Source organism: Eptatretus burgeri, chromosome 13, assembly GCF_056783735.1.
Source record: "Eptatretus burgeri isolate ZD-2024b chromosome 13, Ebu_testis_v1, whole genome shotgun sequence".
In the NCBI taxonomy this organism is placed as follows: Eukaryota; Metazoa; Chordata; class Myxini; order Myxiniformes; family Myxinidae; genus Eptatretus; species Eptatretus burgeri.
In genome coordinates, this window is record NC_140973.1 from 16,580,616 (window position 1) to 16,600,719 (window position 20,104).

At 43.3% G+C, this 20,104-nt stretch overlaps 1 protein-coding gene across 2 annotated transcripts in view; it reads left to right on the top strand.

Moving 5' to 3' along the window:
• UBR7 (ubiquitin protein ligase E3 component n-recognin 7) overlaps window positions 1-15,242 on the top strand; it is a 30,564-nt gene extending 15,322 nt beyond the window's left edge. The window contains exons 9-13 of one of the 2 annotated variants that reach the window (XM_085851313.1): window positions 1,905-2,073; window positions 2,792-2,853; window positions 4,148-7,431; window positions 7,592-8,743; window positions 15,010-15,242. In XM_085851313.1, the coding sequence (XP_085707439.1) occupies window positions 1,905-2,073; window positions 2,792-2,853; window positions 4,148-4,246 (330 nt within the window). In that variant the 3' untranslated portion in view covers window positions 4,247-7,431; window positions 7,592-8,743; window positions 15,010-15,242. The remainder of the gene's footprint in view (window positions 1-1,904; window positions 2,074-2,791; window positions 2,854-4,147; window positions 7,432-7,591; window positions 8,744-15,009) is intronic. The other variant, XM_085851312.1, reaches the window with a different exon arrangement.
• Window positions 15,243-20,104: the final 4,862 nt, after the last annotated feature.

Consider the following 20,104-nt stretch of genomic DNA (forward strand, 5'->3'; position numbering starts at 1 on the left):
ATGTCAACAGCACATTAATTAAATCCATCAGTTGATCTACTTGATTTTAGTGGGTGACGGGGTGTGATGGGAGGAGTAGTGGGGAGGAAGACAGTGGGAGCAGGTACAGGGACATCATCAGGGTGTGTTTGTTGTTACCCCATGTGTGCGAAGCAAAAAATGGGGTTAAATGTCGGTTTATGATCGAGGAACAACCTTGCTTTCATTTATATGTTATATTTTCACATTTATATGTGATATTTTGAAGACAAATCGGAAAACGAACCTGTAGTTTGTATTTATTTATTTATTTGTATGTACACTGTCGAGGCTCGTATGAGAGCTAACACACAACAGACAACATGGCAAGCAGGAGAGGTGGGGTGGGAGAGGGAAGGAAAAAACACTGGGGAACAGAGACATGAGGAGATCTGTGGAAGGGAGAGGGATGGGGTGGGGGTACACAGGGTAAACAAGATGGACACTACAGGGACTTTCAGGAAGGAAAGCAGGGAATTTGAAGGTAGGTTTTGGGTGGATTAGCAGACGTGAAAAAGATCATGGTTTTGGATGGGGGAAGGTAAGAGATGGTGATGAACAGCTGTTTAGCAATATTGTACTTTATGTCTGAATTTGACCCGATCACAAATGCCCAGAGAGGAGTGAAGAGTTTTCGTTTGCTTGTTTTTACAGCGCGTGCGCTGTATACAATTGCACCGAGTTTGAAATGTCCCCGGTGTCTACCACGTCTCCGGTGTCCCCCCCCCCCCACGTGCTTCAAGACAGCCACTGACGGCCGTCCGGTACATGCAGTGCATAACCTAGACGAAAATAGCAAGAATTGATGGAAATAGCCGAGTATTTCAATGGAAATTTGTGAAACTAATGTGTTATATATGTGAAAACCATTTAATTTATTGCTTGACGGGAAAAAAACCAAGGAACGCGCCCCTCTCATGTACGAACGAACGAAAGACGTCATTTCCGCCCACCATCGCATTTCGCGCCGAAAGACGTCATTTCCGCCCACCTTCGCATTTTGCGCCGAATGCTGAAAGCTAAATTTTTCTTGTGCTATCATTCTTTTGCGGCCTCCTGCCACGCTGTATCGAACAATTTCATTCCTTCTGTTATATATATAGAGGTGCTTATCACAATAATAACAAGATTTTTACATTTCAAATATTAAGTACGCTTTTTAATTGTTTTTCAACTGAAAAGGCATAAATTGCATATTTTAACATTAGTGTACTTATTTGCTTCACCACACATGCTGTATTGAAGGATTTCACTTGTTTTTAACTCAGTCTGCCTTTCTGGCAGTCAAACATGAAATCATTCCAAACAGGAAACGTACTGTTATTAAGGATGTCATAAAGGACACAAACAACAGGCACGAATAACTCACGAAACGTGTTAAACTAGAACACGGTTGAGCGCATACCTCTGTCAGGCTGACCAGTTTACGTTTTGTATCCCACTGACAGGCTCGATCTGGATTCCAACCTGAACTAAAATTGAATCGGCTTGTTCTCGTCACCTACAAAACTCAATCAAACAAAGTTTCATCATGACTCGTCCACAAATGTTTGAAATATCGTGCTTTGTGTCATTTTTGGCCCCATCTCCCAACGGTGAAGAATCACTTCAAAAAATTCTCGAATCCGGATCTTCACCAAAGTCGAATCGATTCCTCCTTGTCACACACCCAACCTGTCCACCAAGTTTCGGCTGAATCTGTCCATAACGTTTTGAGATATCCTGTTCACAGACACTGACAGACAAACATGGGTGAAAACATATAATAATAATAAACATAACCTAAACCATCCAACTTCAGTGCCGGTGGTTAAGTCAAAATGCATCCACATTTCTATCACTGCATTTCAGTACCGTAGTTAATGGCAGCTCTGTGATGTGCGCAGGATATGTATCAACGCGAAGGCCTAGCATTCCTGCTTGAGCCATGTGACACGATTGTCGAGTACGAGAAGCAAGGACTGCAACAACAATGGGGGGGCTCCGGATCTGTTGACCCATTGCTTAAGGCATTAAACAGCCTGGATCGCGTTCAACAGGTTGAACTCATCTGTGGTGAGTATCTTTCTTTGGAGGAGCAAACTCGGAGTTTATTCTTTCATCTGTTGCTTTTCTCGTATTATTTTCTGCTATTTTTTTTTGTATTCTACTTTTTGATTCCTGCGTTTTCTTGAAGATTTTTCTCGTTTGTGGTTAGCGTCGTGTGTGCTGACAGGATGGCGCAGAGGGAACACCCTTGCGTTCAAGCCATCTAAGTCTTGGTTTGATTCCCGACGACTATAAACTGTCGGATTTGTGCTTCGCAAGCAGGTCGTTTCATCGCAAAGTGCACCGTCCCTCGGAGGGGCGTTAAGCTGGGTGTCCCTTCTGCTAACGTTAGTTGGTGGATGCTAATGATCCAAAGAGTAGGCAAGCTATCTCTGGCACCCAGGCCAAATTCAAAGTTCCTGCTCTAATCTACAAGGGGCTGTGCATCAGTGGCATAGCTGCTTCCCTCAGCCAATAATGCTACCCCACAGCCATGTGCTGCATACGAAATGATAATAATAAGAAGGCGGTGTATTTGAAAACGGGTAAATGTTTTTGAACAAGAATGAGCACTCGGTGTGTGCTATTACCTTTGCATATAGGCTTCCATCAATTTCAGGAACAGTCGCTGGGTTCTTTTTTGCTTGTTTTTAAAGCAATCTATCAATAAAACAACGACATGTTCCATATGCTTTCTGTTGTATTTGATGATTGAGATGATTGATCATAAATTTTTGTTTTGTAGAATACAATGAGCTGAAGACTGAGCTGATGGATTATTTGAAAGGTTTTGCTGATCAAGGAAAGGTATGCATGCTGGAATTATTACTACTATACTTGAGTTACCTTGTCAAGCCTAGTGTTGGCGCAGTGGTAAGGGCAGTGGCTTGGGATCCAAACGGTCCTGAGTTCAAGCCCTGTTGCGCCACTGAATTAATACACCAGGGGGTTGACTCAGCCTGTCATCCTTCCGAGGTCGGCGAAGTGAGTACCAGTGTACTGGGCCGGTGTATACCCCGGTTAAAATAGGTGTACCATATCTCTGTGTGTCGTAAGGGCGACCAGGGTTGCGTCAGGAAGGGCATCCGGCGTAAAACATGTGCCAAATCACTATGCGGATCATGCGGATGATCCGCTGTGGCGACCCTTAACGGGAGCAGCGAAAGAAGAAGAAGAAGAAGAGACTTGAGTTACCTTGTAAAAAGTACTTTTTATAATTATCTTCGTTATAATGGATGGCACTTTCAATGGATAATCCTGTTTTAATGAATAGGTTTCCACTTGATATAATCAACAGTGAAATGTATATTTTTTTTAAAAATTATTGATTATCAGGAATTTATCCACGTAGCAATTGTAAGGAAATTAACTTGATCTCTCTCCGAGTCAAATGGGAAGTGCAGATCAAACTTCTTGGGTGAAATGTAGAAAAAGTAAAAAGTGTTTTTTATACGTGCTGAGCGATGACAGTTATGTTGTGCTCTTTAAGTGGCAGGATAGCTTGGAGGTCATCTCTGAGACGTCTATCCTGGGTTTGGATATCAGCCCAGGTATAAATGGTCATCCTGATGCCTCACATGCAAGTCGACACGTCACTCGGATGGACATCAATCTGGGAGTCACATCTTGCTAGCGTTAGTCGGACAGTAAATATCCCTCTGTGTCTTTGGAGAGGAGTAGGCGAGTTATCACCGGCACTCTGATCAAATTCCAATTTCCTGCTACCTTTAGTTCAATATCAGGCTTGGCAAGCCAGTTCATGAAAGACTTGGGACAAAAACGTTCCCCAGCTGACCCGAAAACAAGGAACAGTTGAGGCCTTCAAAGATGGTCAGTGTATCGTCGAGGCAAATTGAAGTGGGGAAAGTCCAGGTCCACACATCCCTTTACAGGGAAAAAACATGATTATACCTTAGCTGACTGCAACAATCATACATTTATTAGTAATAATAAAGGATACCTTGTACATTTTGTGACATCCTAATTGCTTCTGTACCACCCTCTACCACCCCTCTTGTCCTCATCCTCCCCCTCCTCTTCCCTCGTCCTTTTACCAAACCTTCCAATACTCCGCCCATGCCCTTTTACTTTCATATTCTAGGTTGTGCGGAAGGAAGATATCGAGCAGTTTTTCCAGGGCATGCATTCCCGCAAGCGTCGAAGGATGGAAGGCAGTAATGTTCCGTATTACTGCAAATAGGTCGTTTGAGAACCGTTTGAAATACCCAGAATGCAAACAAACCTGGAAAAACAAGTCACATCGGTATCGTTTAGGTGTTTGTTCCCAAATTCCTTTGGTGAAAAACTTTTCTGACATCTTCAGAATAGTGGCTATGCCTGTGATTTGGTGAATCTGGACAACTTAGTGCAAACATCTGTTTATTTGGGGAAGGGGGGGAGGGTGGGCTGTCGTTATTAGTGTAAATGCAAATGAATGAGAAAGGGAACCACTTTTCCACGAATCATTGGGGGTATCCATCTTGTTTCAACATGCATAACGTCTCGCAATCCTAAACCTCCACCCACCCGCTGCTGTTAGTTTAGAAGAGATTTTACAAACGCCGTCAGAGAGCTTGAAATAAATTGCTTTGTTCCTTTACGTTTCACCAAACGGGTGATTATATTGCAATTTTCATTAAGAAGAGTTTATTTTGTTTGTTTGTTTTTTTTCTTAAACATTCAGAGGGAAAAGGCCCATGTTCTGGCAAGTCACATTTCAATGTTTACATTGCTAAAGTACAACTTCCTGTTGTGCATTTCTTCTTCCAGCGCAATTTTTTTTTTTTGTTTGTTTTCCCATCACATCCCATTGAGCGCCGTTACCTTTGGGAGAAAGCTTGAATAGTATTAGACTGTTTTTGTGAGCATTTTACATTTGGGGTTCGGATCCTCTGTTTCCGTCGTCATTTGTACGCTGAAGGCAGACGCGCGCCGTGGTCCTGTGCAATTCTAACCTTCCGAAAAACCTTCCGACAATTGAAACCTTCTGACGCATCATAACCTTCCAAATGATTTGATTACATTTATTGATAGCGTTGGCCATTAAAAATAAAAATGTAAAGTTTGGGGACTGCTCATTGGTCAGAAAGGATACACCTCCATGGATGATCGGATACGCCTCCTTTTACTTGTATTAATAGCTAATCCTTGTTTGTGGAGCCTCTTAATTTTGTTGCATTTTAAGGAATTTTCTTACATTATAATCATACTGGTAAGTTTTTTTTTTTTTTTGTTTGTTTGTTTGTTTTTATTGTTGATATTTTGAACTTCCATTTCTTGCATTCGAGTGCTTTAACTGAGCTCTGCTTTTAACGTTCTTGGCCTGGTGTTCCACTTGTAACGTTCACCTGTGTGCCGTGCATTGAAATGATTCGTTGACCTTCAAAATAAATCCGCAACGCTTGTTGCTCAGTAAAATGTATTGTCGTTTATAGTTTTAGATTCTTGAGCCAAGCAGCTTCACCTTTTGTATTTCATGCTCTGCAAATGAAGCAGAACATATTTATTTCCCCACCCCCCCCCCCTCAAGTGCAAGGTTTTGATTTTGGTTGATGTTTTGCCCTTTAAATCGCAAAACGTGTTTACCTCGCTGTCGATCGGAATGTATTTCACAGTTTTGATCCTCATGGATCTATGTTAGATTTCCTTCCGTTTGCACGTTTACCCATCTGTCTTCCTCTCAAGCCCCTGCTGTTCTTCATACAATCTTGTAATTGGTGTAATTTTTCTTTCAACCTGTAATAATTCATCTCAATTCCTGAACCATCATTTCCTCAACCGGTCACCGAGAAGGTCCTTTATTAACCATCCACTGCGCAGTGGAAGGTGTGTGTGTTTTTTTTGGGGTTTTTTTTCCACTCTTGGATCGTTACTTTGTCATTGGTGAGTGGGCTTGCGGATCTATGACCCCATGACCAATTGCCGTCCGGAGTCTTGCACTCCTGGTAGGGTCACCCAAGGCGGTTAGGTCGTAAGACAAAATCCTAGACTAAAAGGGATCCAAATAAGACCTCAACGGCAAAACGGGCAGAACACAACATGAAATGTGTGAACGGCTTTGTAGGTGGATGAAAGCTGCAGCGGGTGGGAGACCGCCAATCGTCTCGGTATCCCTGCCATTGGAATTTGGTCCCCCACCCATCAAATGTGTGGTGGCTGTTGTGCACCAGTCTCCCCACGGCCCACACTAAAACAAGTCACGCACAGGCGTTTTTTTCTGTTCGTGGTTTGAAGATCGCCCTCGTCAGCCACCTGCGGACCCACAAATCGTGAACAGGAAAACTATCATACTCGGCTATGAGTGATCGCCGATTTGATTTGATTCGGTTGGTTTTTATATCCGTGCATGTCCAGGACAACTTTTTACCATTTGAGCTTTTGTCGTCAAATTTTCTACAAACCTTTATTGTACGAATATGGCAAATTATAAGAATATACATGTATACATTCTTCCCACATCGGTTCCCGTACTTTGATCAATGCTTTGGTGATTCCTTATATCGTTCTACCTGTCCATCGACACAGAGCACCAAGGCCTTCATGATTAAGACAAGCTTTCTATTCCACTCTCCGTTTGTTTTGCACGACAATCGATCAAACTTGTCGAAGTCGGTTATTTATACAAGGAAGCATCTTGATAATACACATCCAAAAAAAAAAACCCTTTTTATTATTTCTTTAACATCACCTCGAACATTTCTCTTTTCTTCTCTCTCCTCTCTCCTTCCCATCACTTTTATTACTTCACACTCTTCCCCTCCTCAGTTGCATGATGTAAAGCCCCTTACAAATTAGCAATTTTTCTTTTACATACGTACGCAGCACAAGGCTGTGGGGTAGCGTCATTGGCTGGATGTGCAGCTGATGCAGTGCCCCCTGTAGGTTAGGGCAGGAATTTATAATTTGTTCATCGTGCCAGCGATACCTCGCCCAGTCTTCTTCACGAAGGGCACCGTGGGATACGAGTGTGGTGCACTCGTCAGCCAAATTGCTCATCTGCACAGATAAAATTGACTTTTTTTTCTTTTCAAAGCTGGCCTGCCGACTTTGAAAGAGGAAAACTCGACTGTCTGCACGGGTCGTAGTTTTAAAGGAAGTTTTATACCTGCACATACCGATCGGATAGGATTTTCACATCAAGTTTAAGCGAGCAAAGTAATATCCAATATCTGTCACATTATACCAAATGCATGATCAAAATTTCTACCTCTGGAGAGGAAGTATTTGTTTTTTGTTAACAAAGTTTTGTCCTCTTGAAAGAGTAGGTGATGATGGGGTAAAAATGCACTGTTCTGACAGTGGGGCCACATTTAAACACAACAAAGAAGAAAATGAACAAAATGGGACAGAGGAAATAGAGGAGGAGAGGAACGTAGTCATCTGCAGGTATGAATGTTGGGTTAGGGTTAATGGGGTAGAAGAAATTGATGGTAGATGTGTGAAATAAGCAAAGGATGAGAAAGGTTGAAAGTGGTGTTTAAAAATAAAAATGGAAATGTTTGTGTCTATGTATGTCGTGAGATCGTGGTGCTCTGCTTGCTTGAAGCCCTGGAAGGAGGAGTTGCTGGGTTCGGTGAGCTGAGAGAGCAGGGCCGGGTCGACAGGAGTGGCGGTTAATAAATAGACGTAACCGACCTGTCTGATGCTGGAGCAACAGGACGTTTATGTACTTCCGCCTCGTAGGAAATAATGCCAATTATGTTTCGAGCTTTAAATCTCACAGAACACGAGAGATAGATGTGATGATCTGTTCATCACGTACATCGTACATGTACGTACATCGATCTATTCATCACCCAGGACACTCCAGTGTTGATAAGGCTTCATCACCGATCAGAAAATGGGGAATTAAAAAATTGTTTCTCTGAAATGAGGTTTTTGTTTTTTTTACAAAATGTGGCCATCTCCTTTTTAGGTCATCTCTAACGAAATGACCTAATAAAACCAGTGTCGATGTCCGTACGTACGTCCATTTTTTTCTTCCGATTTTCTTGATATTTGGTATGTGGGTAGATGTCGATGAGGGATGCACGATGGTATGACCTTTGACCCGATTGAAGGTCAATGTCAAGGTCACTCCAAAGTTGCAAAATCATCCATTTTCAAAATCTATTTCCTCCGCCGTTTATGATCCGATCTTCGAAATTCCTTCAGATTCTGATAATATGGAACAATATCTAAATTTGGTCAGGCTGGTTTTTGTAAATTCGTCCTGGTTATCGAGTCACGTGTCTTCAAAGTTAGAAAAATCGTCGATGTGATACGGTCAAAAAAAATTCGCCCGATCTTGATGAAACTTGGTAGGTAGGTAGGGGTCGATGAGTGATGCACGACGGTATGACTTTAGACCTGATTGAAGGTCAATGTCAAGGTCACTGATGCTGTAAACTTGTGAAATCATCCATTGTCAAAATATCATCCGCCATTTATGACTCAGAAATGCGGTTTGATTTCTGAGGTCCGGTTTCTATCCTTTTGAAGACACATTGATCATAAATGTTCCAAATCAACCATTTTCAAAATCTATCTCTGGATAATTCAGAAATGTAGTTTGATTTCTGAGGTTTTCTATCCGTTTTACTCCCAGGCTTTCATCTGTACGTTGAACCAAAAGACAAGACGACATCGAAGCCATTCTAAGCCGATCAGAGATCCACATCTACAGAGCTTCAGAGATGACCGTCACTCCCAACCGGGGGTAATTTTTTTTTGTAGATTAACAGCACATGAAGTGAATCCATGCATCATAACTTACTGAAGTGGATTTATAAAAACTTTCCCTGCTTGTATCTCTCAACCAAACTTTGGAACAGTTTGACACTGTTGGTTCTTGCCGCCATCGCTGGGATTTCTATTTTGCCTTGCTCGTGTTGCATCAGCAGGCCAAATCCACATCAGCTGTTTCATTGATACAGGAGGCATGATTATTACCCTCACCAGATGAGAGAGAGGGTATTACATTTGCATCCGTTTGTCTGTCTGTCTGTCCACACAAAATGTGCTAGCGTAGACCACAAATGCCACCTGGTGGTAAGCCAGTATTACACGTTATCTTCTTTCAACCGAGTACCGCCATAATTAGAATGTGAGTATGTCTATAAAATACATACTATAAAATCAGTCCGTACGTAATCGATAAAATACGTGCGATTGGAAAGTGAATCTGTACAATAAAACCGAAAAGGTCCATTTGTCCACTGAAGGGAAACTACATCGTCTGCACACAAAAGTCCTGGCGAAGGTTTGGGATCTCCGATTGCTCTTTCTCGTCTCGTACTGCAACGTGTGCCAAGAGTTCGTTTCTAGGGGTTGCTCGGGGTATCATCAGGTGAAACTTGCTTGTTCGTATGCAGGAGCAAATATACACTTGTCATGTACAAAATGTCTTGGGATTGGTCTCTCACCAATGATTTAGGAAAGCATCCCTCCCAGAGGAATGGACACTTGGCATTGAATGGATTTAAATGATTCTGCAGATTTCACCCATAATCCCTTCTGGCATCCCTAAACTTAGCCCTTCAGCTGTTGGCACAGACCAGCGAAGGATGAATAATGCACATGCAAAACAAAACCTCCCCACTGGTCCCAAAGTACCATAAGGCGAGGCAAACCGTTTACGGTAGCCGGAGTAATGAATTGTCTTCAAAAGGCATAAGCTTGACTGCAAGGCATTTAAAGAAATATCCGAAGACCTATTGGTCTTTTGCTCTTGACAATGGATTTTTTTTTCCCAACATCAAGGGTGTTTCTTTTTTGTCTTTGTCCATCATCTATCCCTGAAGGCTGCACCATGTCCGTCTCGTCATGGCGTGGGGCACGTCCACACAGCATTGACTTAAAGATGGCCGCGTTCATCTGGAGTCTCAGATCCCCCCTCAATTCTTTACTTGTGGATGTCTGTGTGCTGATAAATGAACCGCGAATAGTAATCCAACATTCACTGTCATTGGGCCTGTCAGGGTGGCAGAGAGGTATCCACTCTCGCCTCAAAGCTGTCTCGTCTGGATTAGAATCCTGACCCAACTGTAAACTGTCATCCCGGAGTTTCACAGGTGGGGAGATACATCAAAACACCTGGTGTAACCCTTGCCAACAAACTGCTTCGGCAGCACCTGAGGCTAACAGAATATGGTACGTCGGATCAGATCATTGTGATTGCTGATGTGATGTGTCCATTGCACCTGAGGGTCATTATTTCATAAAATGGAAGGTTGCTCGGCGGATAAAGTGTGAGCAAAATGGAAAGGGTGGAGTGGTTATGGGAGAAGGTTAGGCTATTGTTGTGGAGGTGGAGGTGGTTAAATATTGTACTATTCTCGCGTATGTAATATCTTGAATACATAGAAGAATATAAAATACCACGGTTTCTTTAATATCAAAAAGAGAGTCCCATATTAATCAATGTAACAACTGTTCTCTCAGTTATCATTATGGACCATGTGCAGAACGTTGGTGCTGCTGAAGCAGTTGCTAGGCAACAATCCTGGATCAGTCACCACTCTGACTCGGTTTGTTTTCCAAGTTTCTGCCTTCTTATTTTGTATGCAGCACATGGCTGCGGGTAGAAGCATTGGTTGAGGGGCGCCACTGCCACTGATACAGTGCCCCCTATAGATTACAGCAGAAATTTGAAAATTTGTTAAGGATGCTGGTGATAGCACGCCTCCTCTTCGCGAAGGACACCATGGGATCTTTTATGTGCACCAACTCATGTCGGTAGATGGGACGTCCAGTTCAACGCCCATTCGAGGGATGACACATGCATCAGTGAATCACCTTGACTGTGAAATACCGGGATGACGGTTTATAGCTGGGTCAGGATTCAAACCCAGGCTTGGCAGCTTGGAGGAGAGTGTGCGCACTCAGCTTGGAGGAGAGTGTGCGCACCCATCTTGGAGGTGAGTGTGCGCACCCATCTTGGAGGTGAGTGTGCGCACCCATCTTAGAGACGAGTGTGTGCACCCATCTTGGAGACGAGTGTGTGCACCCATCTTGGAGGCGAGTGTGCGCACCCAACTTAGAGGCGAGTGTGCGTGTCCCTCTTGGAGGAAAGTGTGCGCACCCAGCTTGGGGGCGAGTGTGCGCACCCACCTTAGAGGCGAGTGTGTGCACCCATCTTGGAGGTGAGTGTGCGCACCCATCTTAGAGGCGAGTGTGTGCACCCAACTTGGAGGTGAGTGTGCGTACCCATCTTGGAGGCGAGTGTGTGCACCCATCTTAGAGGCGAGTGTGTGTACCCATCTTGGAGGTGAGTGTGCGCACCCATCTTAGAGGCGAGTGTGTGCACCCATCTTAGAGGCGAGTGTGTGCACCCAACTTGGAGGTGAGTGTGCGTACCCATCTTGGAGGCGAGTGTGCGCACCCAGCTTGGAGGCGAGTGTGCGCACCCAGCTTGGAGGCGAGTGTGCGCACCCATCTTAGAGGCGAGTGTGTGCACCCAACTTGGAGGTGAGTGTGTGTACCCATCTTGGAGGTGAGTGTGCGCACCCAGCTTGGAGGTGAGTGTGCGTCCCTCTCGGCCACCTTACCATCTGTTCTACGAACTTGTTGAAGGAGGTATCGTAACCAAAATTAATGTTTTCCTTGCGTGGCGTCAATGACGGGAATGTTAAGAGATTCACACGAAATTTCCTCTTGAGCAGCAGAACCATTGAACGGGGGGGGGTGGGCTGGAAACAGGTACGGTTACGGATTGGTGGTGGAAGAGAGAGGGGTGGGGGGGCGGGTGGTGGAAGAGAGGGTGGTGGGGGTGGGCGGGAAACAGGTACGGTTACGGATTGGTGGTGGAAGAGAGAGAGGTGGGGGTGGCCGGTGGTGGAAGAGAGAGGTGGGGGTGGCCGGTGGTGGAAGAGAGAGGTGGGGGTGGCCGGTGGTGGAAGAGAGAGGTGGGGGTGGCCGGTGGTGGAAGAGAGAGGTGGGGTGGCCGGTGGTGGAAGAGAGAGGTGGGGTGGCCGGTGGTGGAAGAGAGAGAGGTGGGGGTGGCCGGTGGTGGAAGAGAGAGGTGGGGGTGGCCGGTGGTGGAAGAGAGAGGTGGGGGTGGCCGGTGGTGGAAGAGAGAGGTGGGGTGGCCGGTGGTGGAAGAGAGAGAGAGGTGGGGGTGGCCGGTGGTGGAAGAGAGAGGTGGGGGTGGCCGGTGGTGGTACTTTCTCCATGAAAAGAGTTTGTCACACTCACCCGCACACACTCTCAGCACGACCATGTCGATCCCAGTGCGCAGTGTACGCCGCTTGTACCCCCGGGTGTTCCTGCGCTCCAGGAGGATGTCCGCACACTCCGGGAACGAGGACAAGTACATGGGGGTCAGGGTAAGAAGAAACGCTCTCGGGTCTTGGGTGGAATTTTAAAACATATTCACATCATTTAAAGTATATATCGTTCAATAAGATTATTTTCCGTATTCTAATAAAATGCATTATTTTGTCTTCGTCATTGACAACGCGGGAAGCTTTATAAAATACAACTTCTTATGGGTTTATAGTAATTGTCATGTTTCTTTGTTGCGGTTGAATTTGCATGTGCGGTGGACTCGCTTCGAGAAAGTTAAACCAGCGGTGTGTTCAGTTACCAAGCAGCTAGCGATCGCTTGCCAAGCCAGCCGTTCCGGATGGAGTGCTTGCTTGAGTGCTTAAGCCACTTAGCGAGCGCTCCACAATAAACGTGAAACTGAACACACCACCTGCTCTCCAGGTCTGACTCGAGGCATGAAGATGTTCGATTATTAAATCGAATCTGAGATTCATCTGTCATCTTTCCTATTTGCTCACTTGCTCTTTGTCGACTTTTACCTTCCTTTGTCCTTTCCTTGTTCGTTATAAACTGTCTTTCCTTATTCCCCCATTCCTTGTCTGCCTGTTCCCTTTGTTCCATTGTTCACGTGTCGACCTTTGACCTCTCTGTCTATACAGTTCAACAGACTGGGAATTCTTTCAATCCCGACAAATGTCACACTCTCACTATGTCTCTCGGAAAGGACCGTTGAGAAACCCCCCCCCCCCCCCATCTACTGTCTCAACAATCCCCTGGAAGAAGTCTTTCTTTCAAGCTTCTGGGTCTCACTATCTGCCGTGATCTTTCCTGGGAAAGCCACATTTCCAACTTCGCCTCCAAAGCCAGTCGCCGACTGGGAATCCTCCGTCGTGTAAAGTTCTTCCTCGGCCCACCTGAGCTCCTGACTACATACAAAGCTTTCGTCCGCAACCTGATGGAGTACTGCTCTCCCCTCTGGGCTGGTGCTCCTGCCTTCCACCCTCCCACCTTTCTCAGCTTCACGCTGTGGAAACCAAGGCATTTCGGATCATTGGTTTCTCCCGCGATGAGGCCGAGTCTTTGGGCCTCTCACTCTCCCACCGCAGGCAGGTTGATGGTCTTTCTGTCTTCTATCTTATCCTATTCGGTCTCGCCCCCCCCCCCCGCTCTGTCTGTGATTTGTCCCCACCATATTTCCGCAGGACGCTCAAGGACCATCAACAACCACCTTCTGGTAAAACTACCAAAATCACGAATCACTGCTCACCTTCTCTCTTTTATTCCTCTTTTTCCCCACCTTTGGAATAAACTCCCTCACTCTGTTCAATCCCATTCTTCCCTCCAGGCCTTCAAAACGGCTGTTCACCACCATCTCATGTCTTTCCCAATCCAAAACCATGATCTTTTCGACTCCCGTTAATCCACCCCAAACCCACCTCCAAATTCCCTGCTTTCCATCCTGAAAGTCCCTGTAATGTCCATCTTGTATGCCCCATGTTCCCCTCCCCATCCCTCTCCCTTCCACAGCTCTCCTAATGTCTCTGTTCCCCACTGTTTTGTCCTTCCCTCTCCCGCCCCTCTTGTCTCATGACCCCCTTGCTGTGCGTTGTGTGTAAGCTCTCATACGAGCCTCGACAATTTATATAAAATAAAAAGCCCTCTCAGAATATGGCGACAGACAGACACATTTATCACATAGTATAGATCAAGCCTGTCTGTGTCTTTTCTTATTCCCCATCCCTTGTCGGCCTGTTCCCTTTGTTCTATTGTTAGCGTGTTGACCTTTGACCTCTCTGTCTATATAGTTCAGCTCTTCTATGAGCTTCAATCTCTGTGTATTAAAAACTAATCGTGCCCTCTCACAGCCATTGCTGCACTCTCAGTGACCAACAAGTGTCATCTGCCACACCAATGCATTGATATATATATATATATATATATATATATATATATATATATATATATATATATATATATATATATCAGGGTGTATTGTGTGATACCGTCCGTCCGTCCGTCCGTTCCTGTCCACACTCTAACTCCAAAAGTTTTCAACTTTCACGTTTCATATTTGGTACATAGGTACAGACTGTGGAGACGGTGTGTCGCGACATACGTTCGTCATCTAAAGTGGTTGCCATGGCAACCAGGATGCTGTTTTCCATGAAGTAACACAATTTTGTATATGCCTTCTTGTTCGGGCGTATATTGTGCTCACTTGTGCTCTTGTATAAATATAATATGGTAAGACATCACAACACAGAATATATAGTGCCGATATAAAGTGTACACCCTCTTTCAAAATTTTCACCTTTTGTTGCCTTATAACCCGTAATTAAATTGCATTAAATGAGACTTTTCCCACCTTTACTTACACATCGTAACCCACAACTCCCAAGTAAAAAACAAATTCGACAAATTTCAAAAAATTCATTGTTCAGAGACTGACAAAATATGCAACACCAACTTCCTGAAACTCGAAAGTCATAATTGCTCCCAAAGGTCTCCTTGCATTGCCCTTCAGATATTTACCCAAATTATGTACCACACACACAATGCCATGGAGTATTCTGGAAACATAATTATGATAATTAAAATACAGCTGCGTGGTTCGTTAGTCGAGCCAGTTTCAAATCCACTTTTATCGGTCTAACTGTATCAAACATGCTGTAAATTTCGAATTCAGTTTTGATGGTCTATTGTTTCTGTTTTTTCAAGGACACTTTGCTGGGGTTTATTACCTTCGCAGTGGCTCTCCTGGGGCCGAGTGGTTGGGTGTTGTCACACCTCAAGTATTACCGCCAGAGACCTTTTGAAGGGACGAATTCCAACCAGCACTAAGAATGACGCGATCTCCAGCCAGTGACATCATTTGCTCAATTGCATGTTGTGATGTTGCAAGCTTCCTTTGACCGTTCATTATATTGTGTGAAATAAAATGGCATCCATGATACCTTGTACACTCTTGCATCGTATGTGACACATGTTTTGTCAAATTTTCATATTGTACTTCTTCACAGTGAAGAAGAGTAGAGAGAAACCCATGGGCGAAAGAGGAAGGAATGGAACTTTGGAAGGAAGTAAGAGGAATTCTTTTTGGCAGGCCGAGTCATACCAAATAACTAAAAAAAAAATGGATGTGCTACATGATACTTCTTTCCTTGCTGCTTAACACATTTAAAAAGGATAGAGCTTGGACAAACAATCAATTGCCTCCTCCTGCATTGAAGTTCCTCATATTAGGGAACTCGTATAAAATGGAGAATACTCAGAAAGTGGAGGATTGGGTGGAGCGGTCAGTCAAAAATTCCTCCATATTTGCATACCTAATAAATATATGGACTGTTTATTAACGTTTTCATTGGTTGAGGCAGTTATTTAAGAACATGAACAGTTATTGTAAAATGAAAACCGTGTTGTATTCAAGTGCAACACTTACTCCAAACTGAGTGATGATATAATCTGATGACATTGTTAATGGTTTTTTTTTTGTTTGTTTTTTTCTCTACTCTCTACAACCTCGAGGGTCGAGAAATGTCACGGAACATATATGAACTGACGTTAGGATGCCGGGCCAAGTCTTGAACACAATAAGCAACGAATGAACGAACAGGAAAAGAGGGATTGGGGAGAGAAGGAAACACGTAACGGCACCCTGCAAGTAAGGGGGTTGGGTTAGGAAGGGTTCACCGGGGTAATAAAGAATGTGGTTAAGGATGGATTGTGGATGAGGGTCGTTTCAAACCACAGTTTGGTCGGGACATCAAAGTAAGACTACATCAAAAAGAAAAGAAAAAAACGTGTGTCAAAGATCGACAACAATTATAAGCCTTTGTGAAAGAAAATGCTGATACAGCCATGAAATCACCTCTCAAATAACTTTGTTTTTCCTCCATTAGTTTCCATACATAAGTCATTTCCATTCATTCGGTTTTACCTCCGCCACCGAAGGTGAAGGAGGTTATGTTTTCACCCCCTTTCTGTCTGTTTCTCTGTTTGGGTGCAGGATATCTCAAAAAGTTGTGGACCGATCCGGATGAAATTTTGTGGGCGGGTTCGGCGTGCGGCAAAGGAAGAATTGATTCGATTTTGGTGAACATTCGGATCTGGATCTGGATACGAGAATTATTTAATTTTTAAAGTGATTTTTCACCATTGAGAGATCGGGCCAAAAACGATACATAGCATGATATTTCAAATAGTTGTGGACGGATTCGGATGAAACTTGGTGGACAGGTTGGGTGTGTCGCAAGGACGAATTGATTCGATTTTGGTGAAGATCCGAATTCGGATCTGGATAGGATAATTATTTAATTGTTAAAGTGATTCTTCACCATTGAGAGATCGGGCCAAAACGATATAGTACTGTATAGCATGATATTTTAAAAATGTATTGATTGGGCCCGATATGTTCTCGTGGATCAGGCATTACGTGGTGGAGGTATGCGCTCCACCGAGTGCCCTTCTCGTCTGTACTGTTATACTACCCTTCTAAACGTTACAGATTTATTTACTGTAAAACATTATTCATTGGAGAATGGTCCGAATTACATTGACCATGATTATAGTTGAGGCAGTTATTAGCGAACGTAGTGAGCTTCATACTTAAGGCGTGCACGAGAGAATAGGAAACAACAACAACACAATACCCTGGCAATTTGGAATCCGTGCCGTTGGCTATGACCCTTTTGCTTCCGGGTTTTTTTTGCTTCCGGTTTTTGTCATGGGGAATGATGCATGCCGGGAGATAAAGGCATCGTTGGAGACATGAAAGAACCAAATATCAGGCATGGTGTATATTTCCTCCACTGATTTTAATAAAGATATCTCCCGCATCATCAAAAAGTAATTTTTAATCGTGATTTACGTTATTTGATCGCTGATCCCGAATCCAGGCTGAAGTAACTGGAAATTGCGTATACAGTTGTGAACAAGTTGTAGGTAAAGTCAGAAGCGAATGTAAGAAGAATACCACATTCACTTCTAGTATTAATTTTTTTAGATGAGATCCTGTTCTAGGCGGTGTAGTTGTTGTTGTGAAGGTAATGTTAAGGTAATATTTATTTTTTCAAAGCAAAAAGACTGTTTAATTTGATATATTTAAGAAGCGAATGTAAGATGAATTCTACGTTTGCTTCTAGGCTTTGCCTATTCCATATTAGAAACTCAACCAAACTGGAACAGCACTCGGTAGAGTGCATACCTTCGCCAGGCTGAACAGCTTACGTTGTGTACCCCACTGATAGGCCAGATATGGATCCGGACCTGAACCAAAATCTAATCAGCTTGTTCTTGTCACATAACCAACTCATCCATCAAGTTTCGTCATAATCCGTTCACAACGTTTTGAGATATCGTGCTATATAACGTTTTTGGTCATATCACTCAATGATGAAGAATCACTTGAACATTCAAAAAAAAAAACTTCTCGTATCCAGATCCAGATCTTCACCAAAATGTAATCAATTCATCTTTGTCACACACCCAACCTGTCCATCAAGTTTTGTCCAAATCCGTGCATAACTTTTTGAGATATCCTGTTCACAGACAAATAGACAGACAAGGGTGAAAACATGGAGGACAGACAGACACCTTCGGTGGTGGAGGTAATTAAATAATTGATGTTTATGGAGGTGATTGGATGATGTAAGTAAGAACTTGCCTTCTTTCCACTCATTTCGTTTCTGGATGTCAGGCCTGGATACAACTTCTGATGAAAGTCACTGTACCACGTGGAGCATGCCATTCTTCGAGGAAGATTTTAAATTGGCTGAAGTCTTTAAAATCAAAGGGGGCAAACGAATTGCCCCTTTCCCCAACATGATTAGTCTTTTGGACAGGTACCAAGGCCACATATACTGTGCCCTAGCAACGAACTAAGCTCAATATCGACATTATCAGTTGATCCTTTTATGTTATACTCGCATCAACACTCCCACCCTCCAGGCCCTCCGGGTGGGAGTGCCCCTCTCGGTCCACCTTCGGTGGGCAATTTAGAGTGGTGATATTTCCACAAAGTGATACTTTCTTCGGAACATACTGTACACATGAAAATAATTGTGATATGCTCTAACCATGTTTGGCCTTGCTGGGCCAGACTAGTGATTTTTTTTTGTTATCATTTGCAAAAAATGTTAAATATACACATAGTGATCATTTTCTTCTGGGACACACTGCACACCTGAAAATTATATTTGGGATATACTGTAACCATATTTGGCCTTGCTGGACTACACTAAAGTTTTTTTGTGATGTAAAATGCAAAGTGATCAATTTTGAAGTTTTTGTCACATCTATACACATATATTCGAGGATTATATGTAGCCATATGCACATTAGCTCTACAAAGCAAGTTTCCCGTCCCCGCATGAGATTCTAAACGGGGTGGGGATTGAGGCGGCAAAAATGCAAATGGCGTCTTCCATCATCGAGCCGGCAAGCTCGGATCAGCAGCAATTCGCATTTATTGCCACATCTGATGCAATTTAAATACTCTAATGGCAGCGAGGTGCTCCATTTCAAACTGTTTGTTCGATATATATACACATAGCTTTTTGATGCCGAGGGTCCGTAATAAAAATTTGTATTTGTGTCAAAGCCAGTGACCAATTGCAAATTAGTCGTAGGATTATATTAGGATAAGAAGTTGTTATAAACCCGATACAGAGGCCTTAACTACTATGTAAAGAAAATCCACCCATTCCGTTAATGCGAGGTGGATACAGTACTGACACAACGGGCCAATTTACCTTTTTCTGCATTCTTCAACATTGCTCACAACACTAAGAGCATTCATTTTTAGCTCGCCTGTTCGAAGAACAGAGAGCTATAGCGATACCCCCGGCGTGAGCGTCAGCATCAGCGTGAGCGTGAAAATGTTAAAGTTTTTGGTGCAAGTTATTTCCTTTCTAATGTTTTTATCTACCACACTATTTTTTACTGATTACAATATACAAATACATATATTGCTTTAAAATTATTTGGATCAGACTTCACTGCAATGCTTCATAAAAAATATTATTAGACTAATCTTTTAAAAACGATAAATGTATAAACAGGCGAGCATTGGGTGGCTTTGACACCAACTCTCTGGCTTTGCTTTTGTTTGAGTTTATTTAGAGAATAACTTGAGGAAACAATTTGTCTTCTCATGGGAGTGTGAAACAGAATCCAAAGTTAGTAAACATAAGCAAACTTGGTGGAGAGGAAGCATGGCCTTTATATATTACATTTCCCTGATTTACAAAACCTGAACTTTCCCACGGAGTTATTATGATTTGGAATTGCAAAGTCAAACAAACCATGATGGAAGTCAGCACGGTATGCGTGTTTTTTATTCTCAAATAAAATGTAATTCTACGAATCAACTTCATTACCTTTTAAAGGGATGCATGAAAAAGGAAGGGAGATGTATTAAAATAAATGACATCAGAATTCCAGGCATGATTCGCAAACGTTTTATGGTCTGCATGTCTCGTGACATGTTCGGGTGAAACGACATCACACGATGAGATGTTTATTGGTTCTGGCCATTTAACGGTTGCAAATGCATGTTAGATTACAATCTGATATGTGAAAATATGAAGTTTTGTTGTTTTTTTTCTTCTACAAAGTTCTTGGCTCTTGGACGAGGGGGACGACAGAGGGAAGAAGGCAACGTACTTGACACTGCGGCAGTGGAGCAACAGGTGCACATGCAACAAGGAGATGAACGAACAGGAGGAGAGTAAATGGGAAAGGAAACATGGCATCCTGAAAAAGATGGTGAATGCTCAAGGGACATTAATGAGGATAGAAAAGATCACAGGTTTTA